Source organism: Candida parapsilosis, contig 005806 (assembly GCF_000182765.1).
Source record: "Candida parapsilosis strain CDC317 annotated contig 005806".
Taxonomy (NCBI): Eukaryota; Fungi; Ascomycota; class Pichiomycetes; order Serinales; family Debaryomycetaceae; genus Lodderomyces; species Lodderomyces parapsilosis.
The window spans coordinates 291,464-312,324 of NW_023503279.1; the positions used below are offsets into that span (position 1 = coordinate 291,464).

The following is a 20,861-nucleotide window of genomic DNA, read 5'->3' on the forward strand; positions in this document are numbered from 1 at the left end:
TCCAGAGGGAAGGAAAGTACTGCCCAAGAAAAAAAAGCAGTATTGGACGATTTCTTCATGGTAAGTGACTCTGGAAAACATGCTTATAGGGTCCTGAACTTTAGATTCTGCGTTGGCTATTGGTTCAACAATTTTCGCCAAGATGATTTTTAAGGATCCATTGAAGACTAGACGAAGGGAGTGCCAAACAAATGATAGTTTAGTTTCAGCTAGACTCTATTGAAGGGAAGAGCACCAATCGTCTTGATGTTCAATTGCACACATTTTGATGGGCAAATGTTTCAATTGGTTTGTTATCAGGACTTTTCAATGTGAAGATTTCTACTCGTCACGGACTTGCCAAGATGTAAACTTGGCCAATGTATAATTGAAAATGTATGCCCCAGGTCCATGTGCATTATGCTTTCAAATATCCCCTAGCCGGACATCTCTTGGCACAAATTTTTTAACTTTAATTTCAGAAACAGGGCCGGGTCAGAAATTGCTGTGTAAATACCTCTTTGGCACAACCTATGATAATCATTTGATGATGATGTCAATTGGAACCTTCATAACATGAGTTGACCTTTCGAATTTGCTCGAAAATTCGCAATTAATTTTCCGTCACAAGATTGAAGAAACGACAGGGTCTAGCCAAGCTTTAATTCAGCTAGATTGTTCACGAGTGAAAATCCATCTCTAGATCCCAAATTGCATACCAATATGGTGATGTATCACATCATTTGCTGTAGAACTACTTAGTTTTATGGATTACTGAGCAGTGCACCATCTTTGCAACACCAGAAAGGCAATTCTATTTCCAAAATGGTCGTGTTTTCTTGAAATGTGGCGACTAAGTGCATCAAACTTCCTCAGACATGGCCATTATTGCACACCAAAGAGCTTAGCTTCAGTACCTTTCCATGGCTTTTAACAAAATCTACACTAACAAGGGTGTGTGTAGTTTGTTTTGGAGGAGTATGTGTTTAGACTTTTGATTAAACTCTATCGGGTATTCTTGACCAACAAAGATGTGCAAACACACATGAAGAAAAAACCTTGACGAGACGATAACATCGGTTGAGTATAACATCAGCTTATTATGCTTTGCCAATTTACTTGGCCTTTAGGGAGACCTCTAATTGAATAAACTTTTTTAAGAATGGTGCTATCGTAAGCATTTACCCAAACTAATAAAACATCAAAAAAACGTCGTTTAAATATCGTTAGGTAATTCTCCGAATTTGAAACCAAAGCAGCGAGGTTGCTTTGTTATCAGGCAGTGTTATTGAGTGTTAGTAGATGTTGTTCACACTACTTATTTCAAGTAACGACTTCGCGCAAACTCTAAAGCTTTTTTGAAGTGAGATTTTTATTGATGCAGGTTTTGTTCTCGTTTGTGGTGATATTTTTCAATGCGCTCCAAGTAAGGTTTTGTGTAATTAGTGACTTATTTCCATCGCGAGACGAAACTAGGCTCCGTTGAATGCAAGTAGGGTTCTTCTTCGTAGGAAATTGAAACTTTGTTGAATTTCTCTTGGCTTGGCTTCCTCTACTATTGATAACTCTATATTGGCATCGTACAACTACTCAATTTGGATTTCTTTTCAACTAATCGAACCATTAGGAAGGGATTGATGAGAATTTCTGAGAACGCCTTTTAAGCTCATAAACCTAATCTCTAATGATACGAGAGTCATCGAGGCTTAGCTTTACTAGCTATTTTAACTCAGTCTATACTGTTTAATAAAGACCAATGTGCTAATAAAAGAGCAACCACTGTAAGACTTTTATTACTATTGGCCTCTATACAGCACTTTGTTTTCACTTTAACTATTCTGGTACGTTCAATTGGTGCCCTTAATTTGACTAGTTGTGTAATATGGAAATTTCACATTTGAACAAATCATACCGAGGCTAATCATCATCAGCGAGACTTGTACTCTATCTGGGCATCAGTGCACATGATCGGCGATAAAGCTTCTGTTATTAGTATCAGAGATCGTCTTAGTGAAACCTTGTCAAATTCATCTCCATATTATTTCCTAAAACAATTAAGTTTGACACAGCACAGCGTAGATCTAGAAGATCTCGCCAATCGCAACCAGACTGTTTGTTGAATATTTCAGCTTTATAACTTAAAATGTGAAGGAGGGATTTGATAATTGATTTAAGAAACTGTCATTGTGTTAAAAGCTATAAAACTACTGAGGTTTACACTACAGTCGATCACGTGAGTCTTTTTCACGCACCTCAAAACCATCCTCTAACCGTCACTGTGCCCATTGCTGTGGTAGTAGAAGTAGTAGTTGTGATGGATGTAGAAGTAACGGTTACTGTCAAGATAAGTCCATGGGTCAATGACGTGGTTGGTTGATCAACGGTTGGCTCAACAGTAGGCTCGTCAGTAGGCTCAACAGTAGGCTCGTCAGTAGGTTCGGTAGTTGGATCAACTGGTTCTTCACTTGGCTCTTCACTTGGTTCAATTGTAGCAGTATCAATTGTATAACTAGTTGGTGGCTTCTCCTCCCCTGGAATACTTGGGATTGGTTTACATGGTTGACATTGAGGTGGCATGCCTGGATGTGGTGGTGGTCCATTGTATTGCAAAGCGCCCAAGTGAACACCAGGTAAACCTCTGCATCTATCAGTAACAATTTCAAACTTGGTGACATCGTACCCTATTCCAATTTCAAATCGTTGTGAGTATAATCCGGTATACAATGTCAATATACCACGTCTAGCATCGTAACTCCATGGTTTTCTTCCCGGAACTCGAGAATATAATCTTGATGACAAGCCAATCTTGTTGGCAACACCATTGATTTTACCAAACCCTCTAACGTGGAACGTTTGGGGTCTATAACGTGATGCCACTGCCATGATTGAAGTTTCACCATCAGCCAAATAGAAGATTTGACTTTCGGCAATCTTCAAATTGGTTTTCAAGAAATAAAATGATGATTGGCCATGAGCAGTAACACATCCTGTGCCCAGGATACCAGCAAGCTGTTTCCAATTGTGGTTAGTAAAGCAAATTTGACCATTGTTTACAATTGTCAACCCATCATAACCTAAATGGGTACAACTATCACTCTTCCACTTTTGGTAAACATGGATACAACCTTTGTTGTACCAGCGCTTGGATTTGATACCACAAGTAACAGAACTCAACCCAGACGCAGAAAAAAATAAATCACCGTTATTTTCAAATTTGCTACCCATAATCTTAAACACATAGCCTGAAGCACCCTTAATGGCATTGAAGGAAACAACACCGTGGTTGACAAAGCCATAAATCAGAGAGGACAAAGTAGCAGATAATGAACAACGTGGTGAGATACTAGAAACGTAAAGACCAGCATGAGCTTCAACGTAAATATTTCCATCAAAATGTGAAGCATGATTATTGATGATTGACCATACAGCTTTGGAATAAATGTGGACATCGCCTTTACCAATACGTTTACTACCCCAGTCAATAAATGTTCCTCTACGGAAATCTCTACCGCAAACAGTGGCAATCAAAAACCACAACACCAAGTGAACTTGTAACAATAACTTCATTGTAATGATTCAATCAACTGGCTTGCTTGAAAACGAATGACGGTAAAAGCAAGTTGAGGAATTACTTTTGCTTGTGATGAAAAATCTCATGGGTAAATTGCAAATCTTTGGAAAATTCATGGGCTACTTATACAATTTCCAAACCTGGTTGTGACCAAGCGTTTTAATAAGAAGAAATCAGCTCACTTGAGTAGAATGCTTTGTGCTTCACTGGTTCGTGGCTACTTTTGATTATCATTGGCTGCTAAACAGGGTCCCCGAATTTATTTTTAAATGTTGCGTTGACGACAGATTTAAGGTTTATTAACACTGTATCTTGTGGGATTGTAAGTTGACAAAGCGGGTGAAAAAGTGGTTTAGGTACTGGTTTACTTCTTCATTTAACCCTGACAGCACTTATACGATGTTTATGTTGTTAACTGTTACCCACTTGAGAAGCAAAATACACAACCAATTCAATTGAAATCAGAGAGAGCTTCATACGTCTCTTAACGTTCAATTACTAGACTAATTACCACTCGTCGGTGTTCCACTAAAAGTACCGAGTTCCTCTTTCATATAATTGCCAAGACGTATGCTCTAAACAATTGTGCAAATTTTATGTTGCTCAATTCTGCTTCACAGATACCCCATTAGGCGAGCACTTGTAACCATTGCATTCAATTGGACTTTAAGTGGATGATTTTCTCCCTCCCACAAACTTCTCTGAGCTGATACTAAGCAACGTTCATGTGAAAATTGAGTTGTCCGAGCGTTGAAAGCTATTGACCGAATCTTTAATGTTGAGATTGCCGCTTTTCCCGTCTCGTCAACCAAGAAAGTAAGGTGATTGATCACTTTTGAGAACTAGGGACAGGGCAGTCAAACTCAATTACTGAGAAAAAGGATCATGGCTCGTATAACTCTTTCCTTTTTTTTATTCCAATTTTCCAAAAGCTCTGCCTGGTTTGATCTTCGAGTACTCACAGGTCTTCGATCTAACACAATCTCGTTTATTCATAATTGGATCTAAGTCGAAACAATCGCTCGATAATAACGGACAAAAAGAGGGACGATAATCGCGTAAAGGGGGTGATCTCGTAGTGCCGATATTCGATGTTCTTTGTTGTTTGTTTTTCTCTTTGCTATTGAGCTAAAAATTTTTGACCCTTTAACTAAATTGACTTCTAGAACTAAAATCTAAAATCTTTGAACTAAAAAGAGCGTATGGTAAATCCCTTTACACATTCCAAACTAAACTCAACTCTGAAACACACACACGCGATCCTCGAAATCTCGGTTAGACGATCAGAGATCGATCTTATGAAATTCTTTCGAGCACTTGCATTACTCTTGGTTGAACGTTCGGTCTTGCCTTTTGGGTTTTTGCTCGTGTAATGTTCTCAACAGGAAAGTTTGTGTGATGAATTTCAGAAATCTTGAAGTGTGCGCTACCTTATATAATATATACGAGATTGATGCAAGTAACTAGTTGAGAGCCTTTAACTAGGAGTCTCACAACCACAAACCATCTTTAGGTACCCGATTCGATGTTATGGCATTTGCTCCCAAAGATAACATTGGATCGGGTGCTAACCTTTCATACTAATTTTACTCTCAGAATCAAATATTCCCTATTTTCCCAAATAATTCTTGACTCTTTTACTATACGGAAATGTGCAAGTCTAAGAACAATGTAAGAAACACAATTGTCCGACAATCTCTAATGTCATTGACTACAACAATGCCGCCTCCGGTTAGGCTTTCCGTTTTCAATTTTTGGAGGGCCTTTTTGAAATGTTATTCTTTTCAACAAAAAAAATCCTTTAGACAAATACAAAATATAATTGATTTCACAAAACCTTAAATGAATGAACTAAAAGACTTTTGATGATTTGGTAAGCTCCATCACAGAGAAAAACCTCATCCAGAGACCACCAACATAAAAGCTGCACTTGTGGATACGCCTTGTTACTATCTATCTTTTCATATTTGCGGACCTTTTGTACGTTTGTTCATCAAGTAAGGAGCTGCATGACCTGGATATGAAATCCAACGTCAAAAATAAATCAGCGTAAAAAAGCGTCTCTTGATTTGTTCAACAAGGGGAGAGAATTGGCGAAAGATGCAACGTACTCCAGTCCACAAACCCGGAGAAGATAAATTTAAAAGTAGTAAATTTGTATTTGAAAAGAGGAAAGATAGTTTCATTCAAAAAGTTACAAAATAATAGTGCAATAACATTGCGCAAAACAATTGTAATTACGAATAAACATCATGCTTGAAATGTCGAAATGCATACAAAATCATCTCCCCACTTCCCTTGCTAATTGTTTGATTCAATCAACACAAACTGTCATTTGCAGCATAAAAAATGAAACATGAAACTCTTTCAATGCTTCCCCACTTTACGTAATAATCAAAGAGGATCTACGCAGATTTTCACCCATAATCATCGTAAAAGTTTAAAATCAAAGACGTAAAATCTCAAAGTCACATATGGGAAGTTACAATGCAATAAGATGACATCTTTTACCGCCTCAGTTTTGAAGTGTTTGGGGTATTTGTGTCTTCAAAAGAAGGAGAAAAAGAAATGACAAGCTTTGTTTCTCTCTTCTCTTAATCTTTCCCTTTGGTTTGGCAAATCTCATTTTTTTTAGAAGTTGTTGCATGGCAACATGATTATTGTTCTTTTGAATGAGATGGCCATGGGGTGGGGCGAAGAGGGGTGGAGCTTTCTTGATAGGGTAAGACGGGAAATGGTTGCGATAAATCTGCTTCTGGTTTAGAAAATTGATTTGCGGCGTTTGTCATCATTCTGGAGCTATCAGTTAAATCAATAACGTATCGCTCTACATTCAACTGTCACGACGTCATTTTGGACGGTTGGTTGTTAGGCATCACTGCCATTATACCCTAAGAAAAAAGGGAGGGAACTGTTTGCACAAGGGAGAAGAATGACTAATTGGTACATCTAAAACTCATCAAGTTATCAACTACAATATAAAACGTTTGTAAGCATATATGGATTTTGTACCGAGGTATACACCCCATATATACGCAAACACAAGAGAATGTTTTCTGCAATAGTTCTTGTTTATTTTGTGACTTGGTTTTATGATGGTACCCAGAACTTTTGTCTACACAAATTTACTATTCAATGAGGGGTGAGTTCAAAAAAAAAAAAACTAATGGCCAAAATGCATCCAGAATCGTTTAAACTTGTACAAGGTGTACTGATTCTTTATGTTCGTCAATTGTTTTATAGTCACATCCTTTAGCAATAAATAGTGCCAGACTGAGCGTTCCAGGGTTTTGTTACTAAAAATACTGTTAAACTGCAACAACAACGTTTAATAAGCTGTCCACAATGAAACAAGGTGAAAGAAGTTTGAAATGAAACCAAAGCCATGCCGAAAACTAAAAAAGAAAAAAAAGGAGGATCTACGAGCTTAGTAAAATGGTGATCTATTTTGTTGTTTGTGAACTAAAAATAGTAAGAGATTTGACAGTATTGTCTTTCTAACCAAAGTTTAATAGCAATAGTTTCATCAAGGTAAACTTTTTCCTTCGTAAATGCACACTCTTTTGTGTTTTATGGAGATTGTTGTATGCTTGAAAGGAAGACAGCTAATAAGAGAGGCAGTAGCATCTCCATCCAAGAATAGAATAAGCATGTGCATTGATTGGTTTTGGATTGCTATGGTAGTGAGGTGGTACGTGTGTGGGTGCCCTTATCTATCTATCTATGACTGTCAGTATAAGGTTTTAGTCTCTAGTGCCTAACGCCGTGCGAAATTCGGGGATTGAACCGAAGAAAAAAAAACAACTAAAATAAAAAAAAAATAGTAATAAAATAAAAATAAATGACAAATCAAAACAATGTTTGTATGTAGGATCCCAACTAACAAAGGGGGAAACAATAGCCTCTTACCAACGGAGGAGACGGGAAATGAGCAAATACTACACCAAATATTAGGTTCTAACAAAGAGAGTGGTTTGTTACTCTCCTGAGGCTTTGTCTAAGCCAACTTTATCCACACATTTAGCTATTCCCCCTTTTTCTTAGGATGGGTTTTACGGTGCTGCTCACAATGCTTGGCTATCATCCCACCCCCCTTCTTCCCGAAAAGATGACACTAATAGTACATGACATTTGTATCAATGTAAACTTTGTGATCAATCGTTGTATCTGTCATATTATCCCCAAAGAAAAAAGCTAGATTCAGACCACCCGCTATCTCCTCAAAGTATGGTTGTATTTTAGTTAATTTCAAAAACATATGACTCTTGTACCTTGTTAGTAAGTAGTAGATCTGTGTGACTTGACAGTTTTCTGCTATTATGCAGGAGTATAAGGTTATTAACACAAAGATGAGTGCAGTTGTTAATTGTTTCGTATCTGCCACTCAACTTAAAGTGATAATATGCAACTATTAAGTGTCTGCATATTCACATGAAAAGGGTACTCAGACAGAAATGGCTTTAGATTCAGACACAGAAACCAAGTCATGTGCCCAGCAAATTCCAATGACACTTTGATAATCATAATAATAAGAGACACAGGCTATATAATAATAGTACACTAATACATATGTCATTAGCGACAAATATTATATAACCTCCCCAATATCAACTAATGCTTTTTGTTCTTTCTTAGATCTAATATACGATGACACTACTCTTCCTTCCCTTATTTTATGTTGACCCTCTCTTTTCTATCTTGTATTCTGAAATTTTGAGGGGTTTGCCGAAAAATAATAACTATTGAATTTACTCTAGACGTAAATAGACGTATGATTTTATTTTATATCATCTACTATATATCCATTTTGACTAATGAACAAGGTTTGAAGGAAGATCCACAGCAAGAAGAGATCTACAGAATATAAGTGGCTGTGCAGTGAGTACATGTGTATGTTGGTAAGATCTTTATGAGATTGAAACGAGAAAAAGAGTAAAACGCCGTTTTAGGTCAGCTGACTTGTGTCTGAAAAGAGCTGAATGACTGACTGATGTATTTACCTAAGAAGCTGTTTAGTGTCAGTGCATCAAAAAGTAGTGTCTGACTACTCAAAGGTTTTTCCTCTTTCTTGTTTTTGTGTCTAGCTAAATCTTGTGTAACTTATAATAAAAAGAAAATATTATTGGTTTTGTGTCCCTTTAATTTGTTGACAAATTCAGTGTATGTAGCACAATATCTACTTATACACAAACAATACTATTTTCATTTAAAAATTTCATTCAAAGGCTTGGCTCTGTAAATGAAGGCTATTATTTGCAAAGCATTTAATATATAAACCAATGGATATCCCTCTAACTCTCCCCTCCGTTAACCTCATTCATAAATTCACGAGCTATAACTTTCTTTTTCGACCATCTTTTCAGACCAATACCAAACATACAAACCAGACTTTAGTTTAACATTGCTACAACAATATGCAACTTACAGAATTGATTCATCATAGTAGATCATCTACTTTACCATCCATATCTGCTACTACTGCTACTACAACAACTAGCTCTCCAGAACATACACTACCATTACCATCAAGACAAGATCAACTGCAGTCTAAAGAAGTTCCATCACATTTGACCAAGAGAATAAGTTTACCACCGATCAGTGATTTATTGGCTACTCCTCCTCCACCTACGCAGCTACAACAACAGCAACAACAACAACAACAACAACGATACCAAATTCCACAACATTACAATTACTACACCACCACCACTGCTACTGCTACCAACAATAGTTCGGAATACTTGAACAGATCTCCCAACCCAGGATATAGTACATCATCATCAATTTCGTCACCATCGTCAATACAACAATACCACAACCAACAACTGCACTACTTTCACAGCAATGCACCTTCACAACAACAGCAACAGCAACAGCAGCAGAAGCAGCTGCAGCTGCAGCTGCATTTACCATCGATGATGCGCTCAAACTCATATCCACAACAATCATCCACCCTTGGTCACGATCAAAGTTATTTTCCTCCACATTCACATCATTATAATCACCACCCACTATCTAACTACCCATCACACGACTACTACCCTCGCCATCAACAACACCCGCAATACGCAGCTACAGCAGCAATTAACACTAATAACTCTCCAAACCACAATGGTGTCATCAACAACAGTAACAAACGCAAAACCAGAAACAACTTACCCAAAGAAATAACCTATGTCTTGTTGCGTTGGCTCAATGATCATTTAAATCACCCATACCCAAATTCATTTGAAAAGAATCAATTAATGATGGCTACCGGTTTGAATCAACAACAATTGAGTAATTGGTTTATCAATGCTCGAAGAAGGAAAATTAAGACTTTGAAAGAACAGAAGCGTATGATGCACTTGGTCTAAGGGGGGAGCGTCATCAATGTGATGAAGTGTTGGTGAGAGATTTTTTTGTTCTTTTGGGTTTTTGGTTTTTGTATTTGGTGTTTATTCTTATTTTTTTCAGTTCTTCAACAGACAAATTGCAATCTTACCTTCCAAAACAACAATCAGTGATTGTTGGTTCAAGAGAAAGAGATTTTTGTTTATTATTAGGGTTTATATGTGTTTTCTTATTTTACTTGTGAAACAGAGAAATAAATATGTATTCTTGTGTGTATCTAGTATTCTAAGAATGTAAATTTGTCTGAAAAAAAGGTTGTAGCATCAACGTAGTATTCTTTTCTTCAAGTACTGCTTCACCATCTCAGTATGTAAGTTATCCTTTTGTTCTTCAATTCCAAAGTACATTCTCTAAAAATCGCCGAAATATCGGACCCGGTTCAAATAAGAGTAATTTTTGAGTCAAAAAGATAGAATTTGTAAAGTGTTGGTTAGAAAACTACTATAGATTGTGCAATTTTGATGCAAAAAACTTTGATTGACGAGGTTCGAATGTGTTAATTTCGGTGGTGTACTGTTACGCTCATGATTCGACGATACCGGGCCGACAAAAAGAGAAAAAGAAACTGCACGAAACGCACAAATACAAATCTGTTGATGATGGAAACGAATTATTTTTCCTACGTGTCAAAGCGTATGAATTGACTGATTAGACTATGAACTCCACTCTTCAAGTAATAGTGAATGGGATACCACACAAGACAACGGGGAAGGAAAAATCGTACCATGTGTTTTTATTTTCTGGGTAAAAAAAAAAGAAAATAAAAACTATCACAGATGTCATTAGATAAGCTTTTTTCTTAAGAACTAGAGCTTTTTTTTTGAAGCATGAAAAGCTTGTTTGATATTTGTGCTTTCTGCAATGTTTCTTCATCTTGACGTATGATGGAAAGAGGGATATGTATAATACTTGAATTATAGATCTCTCGCAGTCAATAGACACACCCGTATTTTGAAACTTACTCATTCAAGCAAAAGAAAGGTGGGGGAAACTTCTTGATCATCTGTCAACAAAAACGACAAATGAAACATCATCTTCCGTCAATTTCCAACTTGGTTCCCTTCATGTCTAAATCAAACTGCCACGAAATCTGAAGCTCTTGCTTTTTTTGCAAAAATGATGTAAAGAATTAACGATATTTGTATGTGTTGTGCACGGTTATGCCTTTCTTTGTGTGCATTGGCGCTAAAGAAAAAAAGAATCAAAACCAAAGTTTTTGACTTTGACTTTGACTTGACAGCGCATTACATGACATGACATAACAGGATAGCACACAAGAAAAGAATGTGCAAAAATTGAATATTAGGGGGGGCAGAAATGTGGTTCAATTACTTATCACCTATTTAAATAATGTGATCAAAGTGAGGAATACCAGGACTACTTTGCTGAGTAAAGAAAACAGACAAATGATTTTTCCTTTACGTTTGTGGTTCGACAAGGAGGCAACAGAGTCGTGAGGAGAGAAGACAGATGTTCGAAAGGAAATTTTGCTTTATAACCATAAGATCTCTGCGTGTTCATGTGGCACTCACTCGTATCTTTCTAGACTAGTTTATTGTGCCTTCTTTCAAATTTGACACACTCACATAGCTCGTTTCTCACAATCATTTAGTTTTCTTGCACCTCCACACCCTATGTGATTTGACGCATAGCCCAAAAAAAATAGCTTCCCAGTCAAAATTGAACCTAAAAAGTGACACCTAAAAAGAAAATGCAAAAATGTTATGCTCAGTTATCGTACGTAAACGAATGTGAATAACGAAGTTATGCAGACATCAAATCGCGGAGGTGATTTTTACAAATGTATATCTTCACCAAGAAATAAATTGAGCCGTTGGCTTTTTTGCTGATAATACCACCGACACTCTCGTAAAGTTTCGGGGTTATCGTCTTTATCATAATCCTCGAAACAGTACCCGCTTACGTAACGTGTGTTGTTGTCGAGAGATTGTTTTTATTTTCTTCAATTTTGTGTAATCGTCTGTCTGCTATTTACGAAAACCGCACGCACACTCACATATAGAAAGGTTGACATTTTTGAAATTATTATACAAGAAGCAAACTAAACCTTTCCTAAGCCACCAGCTACCAGTGATAACCATTTTAATTTGGTTTAGTTTTTGTCTAAAAAAATATAGATTTAGTTGTCAATTTGCCTATTTTGTAATTCAAAATATGCTCATTATCAATTTTGAAACTCTCTTTCTATGCTCAAAGATGCAGCTACTGGGAGGTATCGAACTAATGAGCTTATAAAGAGGAAAGATACGTCATTAATTGAACTATGACTTGGCACATAAGACTCCTAAACAATGGAGGGTTCACGGTCATTTTCTTGAACAAACAATCTTGAAACAATGCTTAGGTAAGATAAAGAATAGCTGGCACTCGGGTGTAACTACAAACGTCATTCAAAAATGACATTTTCAACATCACCCTTGGAAATGTCCTTTTGTGATTGCTTCTCAGTTTCTTCAATGTCACTTAAAATATACCCCATTCATACAACGCTAACAAAACCTAATAAAGTACAACTACACTCAAGAACAACAGAGCCAAGGCATGTCCATTTGCAATTGCAGTTGGTGTATAATGAGTACCTCAATTGGCACCAAAATTGCCACTATCAATATGTGGACGTGGTCACTACTTGTCTTTAGAGAATTAAAAATAAAAAAACACAAAAGAGAAGTAAAAAAGGAAAACTAGCAAATCGTAAACCGTTCCCAATTCGTTATATTAAAATGCAGTACGCATTAACACAAATCAAAACCGTATGACCCTTTCCACAGCGATTAAAACTTTCGTAAAGCCCACGTAATGTATATTTTATTTTCTTTACAAGGGTGTCAAGCGCTGCAAATTGACTGCTTTCAACTCACTCGAGAAATGCATGCATGGGTGCGTAAGCAAGCACACGCACTGGCAAATCTCAAGCTTCAGAGTTTGAGTAACTTTATCTTCTCCTTTATTTTAATTCCATTCTATCAAAAAATTGACTTTTGACCCAAAACCAAGAAAAAATGAGTACATACACACAGACCAAGAAATCAATGTAAACTCTCTCCCAATTCGTCTAAGCAATATAGGCACCAAGTTAAAATAATACATCGCCATTGTATCTAGAAAATGAGAAGAAAATATTATAATACAAGAAAGGATCGTCGTTTTCTTTTGTTTTTGTAACACTCGACTGGGGTTTCTCTATTAGAACGAAGTTTTTGTGACATTTCTTGGAAAGTGTTCTTGTCCTTTACTTGTCCTTTTGCTTGTCCTTTTGCTTATCCTTTTGCTTGTCCTTTTGCTTGTCCTTATTTGAGCTTGGAAGGTGTATCATGACCTAATAGAAAGAAGGTTCGGCATCGTCTCGCTGTTGTTTTGTTTGCGTTTACGAACGAAAAGTGCTTGTACAACGGTTGATACTTATAAGCTCAAGCCAAGGCTCAATAATTTCCGTAATTGCTACAAACAATAAAAGTAGTTGAGGCTGTAGCGGCTCATACCTTTTGTTGCTGTGATGTGTCGTTTCAACTACTTTTTCAACCACAAAGATCACAGAGAGAGAGTGGCTATGGTTTTGCTCGGACCGAGGCAACACGGAGTATGGTTATTAATCACCCGTCTTATATCCGTATCCTATTGTTGTTTTTTTTCTTTCTCTGTTTTTGACGTATTTGTTCTTTATTATTATTAATACTATTGTGAAACATTGAGTCATCATCTTTGTTGAACGCTAAGAAAAAAAGGAAAATAGAATCCATAATCTTACGTCAACTCGTGGTTAAAGAATAAAATAAAAAGTATTGAACAATAAACCTAAGTCCACTATTGTGTGTGGTTTAATAATAGAAGTGGTAAACAAAAACACTGGGCGTCATCACATAACTCAAACACAACTAAAACAATAGAGGGCTTTAGTAGGAGTATTCGTTTGTTCGTTGTGTTTTTTTTTTAAAAAAAAAGGGGGTCAAGTATGGAAATGTGGTTATTTAATTGTTCTAAAGAACAATAAGACAGCTGGCGATTACTAAATTGAAGAAGAGCCTTGAAAAAAATGCCATGAGAAGTATCGAATTTTGTTATCCAGGGTTAAGTAACAATTGAGAATATCTCAAAATTAAACTATATCTTCATGTGTGATTGAAAGGTTTGAGGACAAGACCTCCTGGTTTTGAAAAAGATATACAGAACCCCTATACACACTTCTCCCTATGCACACAATATCCTGAAAATTTGTGTCCGGCATGTCTTAGTAGTAGTAATAAGTTCTTAGTGTCTGCATCTACACATATATCTGTGTCTGAGATTATCAGACATTTATTCTCTTCTTTGTGTTTTGTGTAAATGATGCTTTCAATCTCTCGATTCGGTATTTGAAATATTTTAATTTATTTTGTTCATTGTTTTCTATATTTTACTCCACGTATACACTACCCCAAATTTCTCCATCACTCAAGATGTTTAATTGGTGACAAAAATTTCATATCTCAAAGCGTAACCTAGAATTTCATTAGGTACAATGGAAGTATCGAGTATATATAGTTACAACACTTGCATTACCCGCTTCATGACAGACCAGTCAATTCAATTACAATCTCAATTCGAAGCTAAGTCTTGGACCACGAAACAGTTGCCACTACAGCTATATATCAAAATACTCAATAGAGGCCTGTCATCAATTGTCCCATATGGGGAGAATTTGTCCATGCGAAAAAAGAAAAACGAAACAAAACAAAACAAAACACTCTTAATGAAACGTTTCCACGGGTATATAGTAATCACAGTAGATCCCAAATTTTTGCAAACTTTGTGACAAGTTTCTCTTTCTTCAATTTCTCGTAATTGGCAAAGCACGATTGTCAAAATTTCTGCTGCTCATCAATAAAGATCGTAGTGTAAATACTGGTCAAGGATGGGGGGATGTTTTGCGTAACTTGGCCAAAAGTTGACCCGAGCATTGGAATAAAATTACAGCGAGAAAAAAAAAAACTTTAACTCTCGTCTTGCTCCCCATAAGCCTTTTTCCTGGTTTCTTCAATGTGACATAGAGCTTGGCTTTTGACAACTGAAACACCACATGAGGCTATCCGTTCTGTTAAGGATTCAAAAGTCATTCTCCAAGAAATGAAGGCTCATAACCACCCTTTAAATTTCATCTTTGCAAAAACCTAAATCAACAATGTATTGGCTCCTAACCGCATTGATTCGCCTAAGGCGACGTTTTTTGGTTATTAAGCCCAAGACTGTTGCTTGTTTCCTTTTCTCGTAACTTTAAATTTCAAAGCTAATGTCAAAGTATATCGTTCTCCCTTAGCACAACATGCGTCAAATAAAGAACTATGCAGACATCAAATTTCGGACATCAAATGCCCAAACTTTTAAGCTTATTGTCTTAAGCCGTATTGTCAATGTCATGTCTCCTATTTCTAGCTGTCAAAGTCAAAATCTATAGAAAAACCACAATAAAAGTAAAATTTTCCCCTAACCATCTTGTGTGTAAAATTTTTCTTGGTATTGAGAAACAAAGAAAAAATGCATATTCTTCCCAATCAGGTATTAAACCCGGACAACGCGGCCATATCGGCTCTCTCGCAACTAAATTGAATACCAAGCTTAGCTTAGACGACAATTGTTTGTCCCTTAACCTACCCAACCATTATTGACGACTGTGGGTCTTGGCCGTTTGCAGTCTCTGGTAGCTCTCACACTCTAAGAGTCTCTATTTTCGAAAGCAACTACCGTCTGGGAGCCCTAATCCCGATTCCCGAAAACACTGCTCCCGTCACCTTCCCAATGCTTCCTATGCCTTTGAACACGGACGTAACCGAAACTCTTTAAGATTTGTTCAACATTGCTATCTAAGCCTTCACTCTTTTCTATTGTTTCGTCGGCATTTGTGAAAAATTAGTAATCTTTTGACGACAGTGAAGAAAAGAGAGTCACAAAAAGAGAGCAAAAAAATATTAACAATTTTATTGTTGTTTGACAGGTGTCAATGTAACTGCGAAAAAAGTACCATCAAACAGAGGTAATAAATGAGTAAGCTCATAACACACAAAACACCTTTGAATAATTCCATGTCTGCATTTTAGAGCCTCACTCTTGTGTTATTTCGAAGCGTAAAGCTTCCTTGAATCTTCCCTCTGACACTTTTTTGCCTAATCACACTCACTCATGCGGCACGAGATTAAAACAAAAAAGTGGATAGGCAAAGGCTTACCAAAAAAGAAGGCGTTTAGATGAATCCAGTGCTTCCATTTTAAACCAATGGCACCAATGTGCCAACAAGAAGAACAATAGCTGCTAGACGACAATGATTCGATGTCTGTCTAATATTATATCCGTGGGGGATCCTCCGTGCCCCCACCTCGTACACTTTTTCGTAAATTCCGCTCCTTTCATCTTTCTTCTCTCGCCATATACTCACTTGAATACTACTGTCCAGGCAGACTGATGATAATACGTCTTCCTATTTGATAACGTTCAATAATTTCATGGACATGTCGGTCAATCATTTTGCATCATTTTGGTGTCAAATTGAGCAAGAAAATACAGACCACTTATAAACTCAGTGTATCAAGAAGTATCATCACAGTACAAAACAGACCATGCCTCCCCAACCACTCTTACAACCACAGATTCACTCTTCTGTTTGGTACAACATTTCTAATTCACTCCAATTTCATCTTCGTGTACGTGTCGCATCTGACTTGTTGCAAATTCACAAGACATTGAAAAAAAAAAAGGTAAACAAACAAAAACAACAACGAAAACTAAACCATTCGATCTAAGCTTTTTCATCACGCCCTTCCCCTAATGACTGCCATGATCGATATCTCCAAACCTGTAACCACATCAGATGCCCTCATATACTACGCCGATCATATTCTTGACGAAATAGACAACCTCGCCAAAGTCGAATACAACAAAAAAGGTCGCAAATATCGATTTGTCAATAATGCATTTCAACGTATACGACAAGAAGATAAACACTTGGTTATCTGCCCTGAGCAACTAGATTTAAAACTCTCATTTTATTCGGCATTCTCCATCTTGATCAATATTGGCGATATACTCAATACACACCCTCAATTTTGTTGCACCATCCTTGGCTTGGCTCAAGAATTGGAAAAGAATCATTGGTACGAGGAGGAAAACTCAAGTATTATCCATTTTAGAAATGCCAAACATGATCCAAGAGTGGTCCAACATGAAGCGGACGCGTTTGTTAAGCAATTCCCCATTACACAACAACATATCGATTGGGGGATTAACTTGATGGTATGTTCCAAATTGAATTTCTTGCATACTGATCATCATATTGGCACTAAATTGGAAGGAGTCTATATGAGACAATATGTTGAACAATACTTTGGAGAAGAAGCATTAACCTCGCTTGATGTATTGGTGGCTTTGAAAAGTTGTGTTCATTGGGGAAATATAAAGGGGATATTGTATAAATTAAAAGTACCAAATATTGACATATCGCCACAATTGATGGAGAATTTCGCCAATTTCCCTGACCCGGATCAAGAACTTTGTTCAAGTGTGTATGATCGATTCCCCAGTGGTACTTCCAAATACCATCTTCTTTACAAATCATTGGATATGCTAGGTTTAGATTTCAAGTACTCGCATTTAATCACCATCGACCCCAAAGAATTCCAATTTGAATGGTTATACAACCTATGTCACGATATCGAATTTGATCCCATCAAGTACCACCTTCGTGCCAAAACCAAACAATTATGCTCCAACCCGGTCAACTTATCGGAACTTGCCATGAAACATAATTCCCGAATGAATAAGCTTTTCGATCTTATTGCGTTAATAATCAATATTTTCCAAAACACTGGTGGTGACTACCTACTTCAAAATTCAAAAATCCCCAAATTAGATCAAAAATTAATTGATCGATATAGTAAACTTTATCAACGGTTTGTTGACCTTGCTAAACAAATTGAAGCATACGAAATGAAAAATTGGACTCAAGATGATATCATTGCTCGTTTACAACAAGATGATACTAGCAGCGTCAACAAGAGTTTGCATTCGATAGTGTCGCAATTAAAATAAAAAACTGCTCTATATATATATATATACTGTACACAACTTCTTTTCTCCCCGCTTCTATCATCTTCATACTCCAAAATTGTAATTATTAGTAGTAACTGTTCTCCTTCTAACAAAGAATTTCCTCACTTCATCAGCAATGAAAACCGTGCTTGTCAACAACAACAAATGCAAAATATCCCCCAAGCTCAACGCTTCAGTTTGGAAAATGCCTTGGAAAAATGGTACATAAACAGCACAAAGTTGCCCAACTAATGAGCCCAACACGGCAACATTAAACATTTGATTATGCAATCCCAATTCAAAAATCGACTTCGAGTAATGGCGACACGATAATGCATTAAACATGTCAAACAATACAAAACAGGTGAAAGTCATTGTTGTGTCTCTAGCGGTGATTTGCTCATCCTTCATTTCTTTTACGAAAATGTACAACGTTCCAATAATGATAATGGTGGCTGATTGCAATACGCGTTTTATTAAATGCGTAGTAAGAATCTTGTCATTTCTTTTCCTTGGTGGTTTATTCATAACTTCATGATCCACTGGTTCAACTCCCAATGATTGTGCCGGTGGTCCATCCATCAAGATGTTGATCCAAAGAATCTGCATAGCATTCAATGGATTAGGCAATCCGAAAAACGTACTCAATGCTATCAATGTCAATGCAGCAATACTGGTACTCAATTGGAAAGTGATGAAATTTTGAATATTGTTGAATATACCTTTACCTTCTTCAATGGCACTCAATATAGTACTGAAGTCGTCATCAGTTAAAACCATATCTGCTGCTTCTTTGGCCACGTCAGTTCCATTCTTACCCATGGCAATACCAATATCAGCCAACTTTAATGCCGGTGCATCATTAACACCGTCTCCAGTCATGGCAACAATATCGCCTCTTCGCTGTAACGCTTTAACAATCTTGACTTTATGCTCAGGCGTTGTTCTTGCAAAAACAGATACATTGTGTATAGCCTCACTTAGGGTGCCTTCCTTGAGTTGATCGATTTGGTCGCCGGTCATCACTGAACGATCTCCCGTTATCGGCATACCAATCTGCTTGGCAATGTTTACCGCAGTAGAGGGAGAGTCTCCAGTAATCATAATGACATGAACTCCACCTTTCATCAACATGGAAATAGATTTACCAACATTGGGTCTTGGTGGATCTTTCATACCAATTAAACCACAGAATATCAATTCTTCTGGTTCGCTATGTTCATCTTTTTCATTGATAAACTTCTTGTTGTTTTGTGCAAACCCTAAAACTCGCAACCCATCATGAGCCAACACTTTCGACTTTTCATGAATAAGCTCTTTTATCGCACCAGTTATAGGTTTGGTTTGGCCATGCTCGTCGTAATATTTCGTACAATGAGCCAATATCTTTTCTGTTGCCCCCTTTGCCAATGTCTCTGGCTTATCCATATCACCTCTATGCACGCAAACGGCCATGTATTTTTTAGCTGAAGAAAATGGCAATTCATACACCCTCTCTCTTTGCCCACGTATATCTTCTAGTCCAAAATGAGGCAAGCATTCAAGCAAGGCAATATCACTGGCATTTCCCACGTATTTTTCACTTTCGGATGAGTACCGCGCATTGTTACAAATATTACCGCACTCCAATACTTTTCTCATGTTATCAGTCAATTGGTGATGCAAGGCATTATCGTCAAGTTTTTCAACAACAAGAAATGGTGTATTGAAACTACCTTTGAAATCAGCAGTCCATATTTTCGTCACTGTCATATGATTTTGTGTTAATGTCCCCGTCTTGTCTGAGCAAATTACATTAACTGAACCCAATGTTTCAACACTTGGTAATCTCTTAACAATTGCCTTTTGTTTAGCCATTCTCAATACACCCAATGCCAAAGTTACGGTGACAATGATAGGTAGACCTTCAGGGATAGCCGCTACAGCCAACGACACCGAAATCTGAAACATATCAAGCCACGATCTCCCTTGGAATATCCCAATAAGACAAATCACACCAATGACAACGAAACTGAATATACTCAAATCTTTACCCAATTTGTCCATTGCTTGTTGCAATGGAGTTTTGGGCTTTTCAATCTCACTCATCATCTCAAAAACAGTACCAAATACGGTTTGTGCACCAACTCCGACAACTATACCACTTCCATGACCATCTCTCACCAACGTGCCCATAAAAGCAATATCCGTTCTTTCATTCACTGGTGGGTCTCTCATGGTAACTTCATCAATGGTCTTTTTCACTGGTCTATTTTCCCCCGTCAAATTACTCTCATCGATACTCAAATACACAGCCTCAGTTAATCTTACATCTGCCGGTATTCTGTCTCCTTGTGCAAAATGCACCAAATCGCCAGGAACAACAGTTGATGCTAGCACGTGTGATGTATTACCGTTTCTAGTCAACTTGGCCTCTGCTGGAACTAATTTATTCAACGCCTCCAATGATTTTTCTGATCTGTACTCTTGAACAAAACCTACAGTGACAACAATCGTGATCGCCAATGTTATACTAATGGCGTCATCCCTATTACCCATCCAAAAACTGATAACGGCCGACCCAATCAATAACAAGATTAATGGATCTTGATAAAACGATGAAATAAACTTCCATACTAAACTGTCATCATCATCACTATTCAATTCATTTGCCCCGTATATCGATCTTCGATTCAATACATCTTGATTGCTACTCAACCCTAGCTTTAGGTCTGTAGCTAGCTCTGATGCTGTATCTGCAATAGATTTGGAACAAAACTTTAGTGATGGGGTATTTGCCTTGTGCGGAAGTTTCACTTGATCTGGATCTATATCATAGGGATTGCTCATACTTCCATATGTA

The 20,861-nt window shown here is 37.2% G+C and overlaps 4 protein-coding genes across 4 annotated transcripts; 2 read left to right on the forward strand and 2 right to left on the reverse strand. All coding sequences in view use genetic code 12, as the record gives it.

The window, feature by feature from the left end:
- Nucleotides 1–2,232: 2,232 nt before the first annotated feature.
- Nucleotides 2,233–3,546, reverse strand: CPAR2_301330 (uncharacterized protein; the record flags this gene model as incomplete). Its single annotated transcript, XM_036807491.1, has 1 exon — nucleotides 2,233–3,546. One exon carries the CDS (start codon nucleotides 3,544–3,546, stop codon nucleotides 2,233–2,235), a length of 1,314 nt encoding a protein of 437 aa, XP_036664322.1.
- Nucleotides 3,547–8,964: 5,418 nt separating this feature from the next.
- CUP9 (transcription factor CUP9) lies at nucleotides 8,965–9,906 on the forward strand (the record flags this gene model as incomplete). The annotated part of the gene is made up of 1 exon (XM_036807492.1): nucleotides 8,965–9,906. The coding sequence occupies one exon, from the start codon at nucleotides 8,965–8,967 to the stop codon at nucleotides 9,904–9,906; it is 942 nt and encodes a 313-aa protein (XP_036664323.1).
- A 6,862-nt stretch (nucleotides 9,907–16,768) lies between these two features.
- On the forward strand, nucleotides 16,769–18,019 carry CPAR2_301350 (uncharacterized protein; the record flags this gene model as incomplete). The annotated part of the gene is made up of 1 exon (XM_036807493.1): nucleotides 16,769–18,019. The coding sequence occupies one exon, from the start codon at nucleotides 16,769–16,771 to the stop codon at nucleotides 18,017–18,019; it is 1,251 nt and encodes a 416-aa protein (XP_036664324.1).
- Nucleotides 18,020–18,082: 63 nt separating this feature from the next.
- PMR1 (Ca(2+)/Mn(2+)-transporting P-type ATPase) lies at nucleotides 18,083–20,848 on the reverse strand (the record flags this gene model as incomplete). Its single annotated transcript, XM_036807494.1, has 1 exon — nucleotides 18,083–20,848. The coding sequence occupies one exon, from the start codon at nucleotides 20,846–20,848 to the stop codon at nucleotides 18,083–18,085; it is 2,766 nt and encodes a 921-aa protein (XP_036664325.1).
- Between the last annotated feature and the right edge of the window lie 13 nt (nucleotides 20,849–20,861).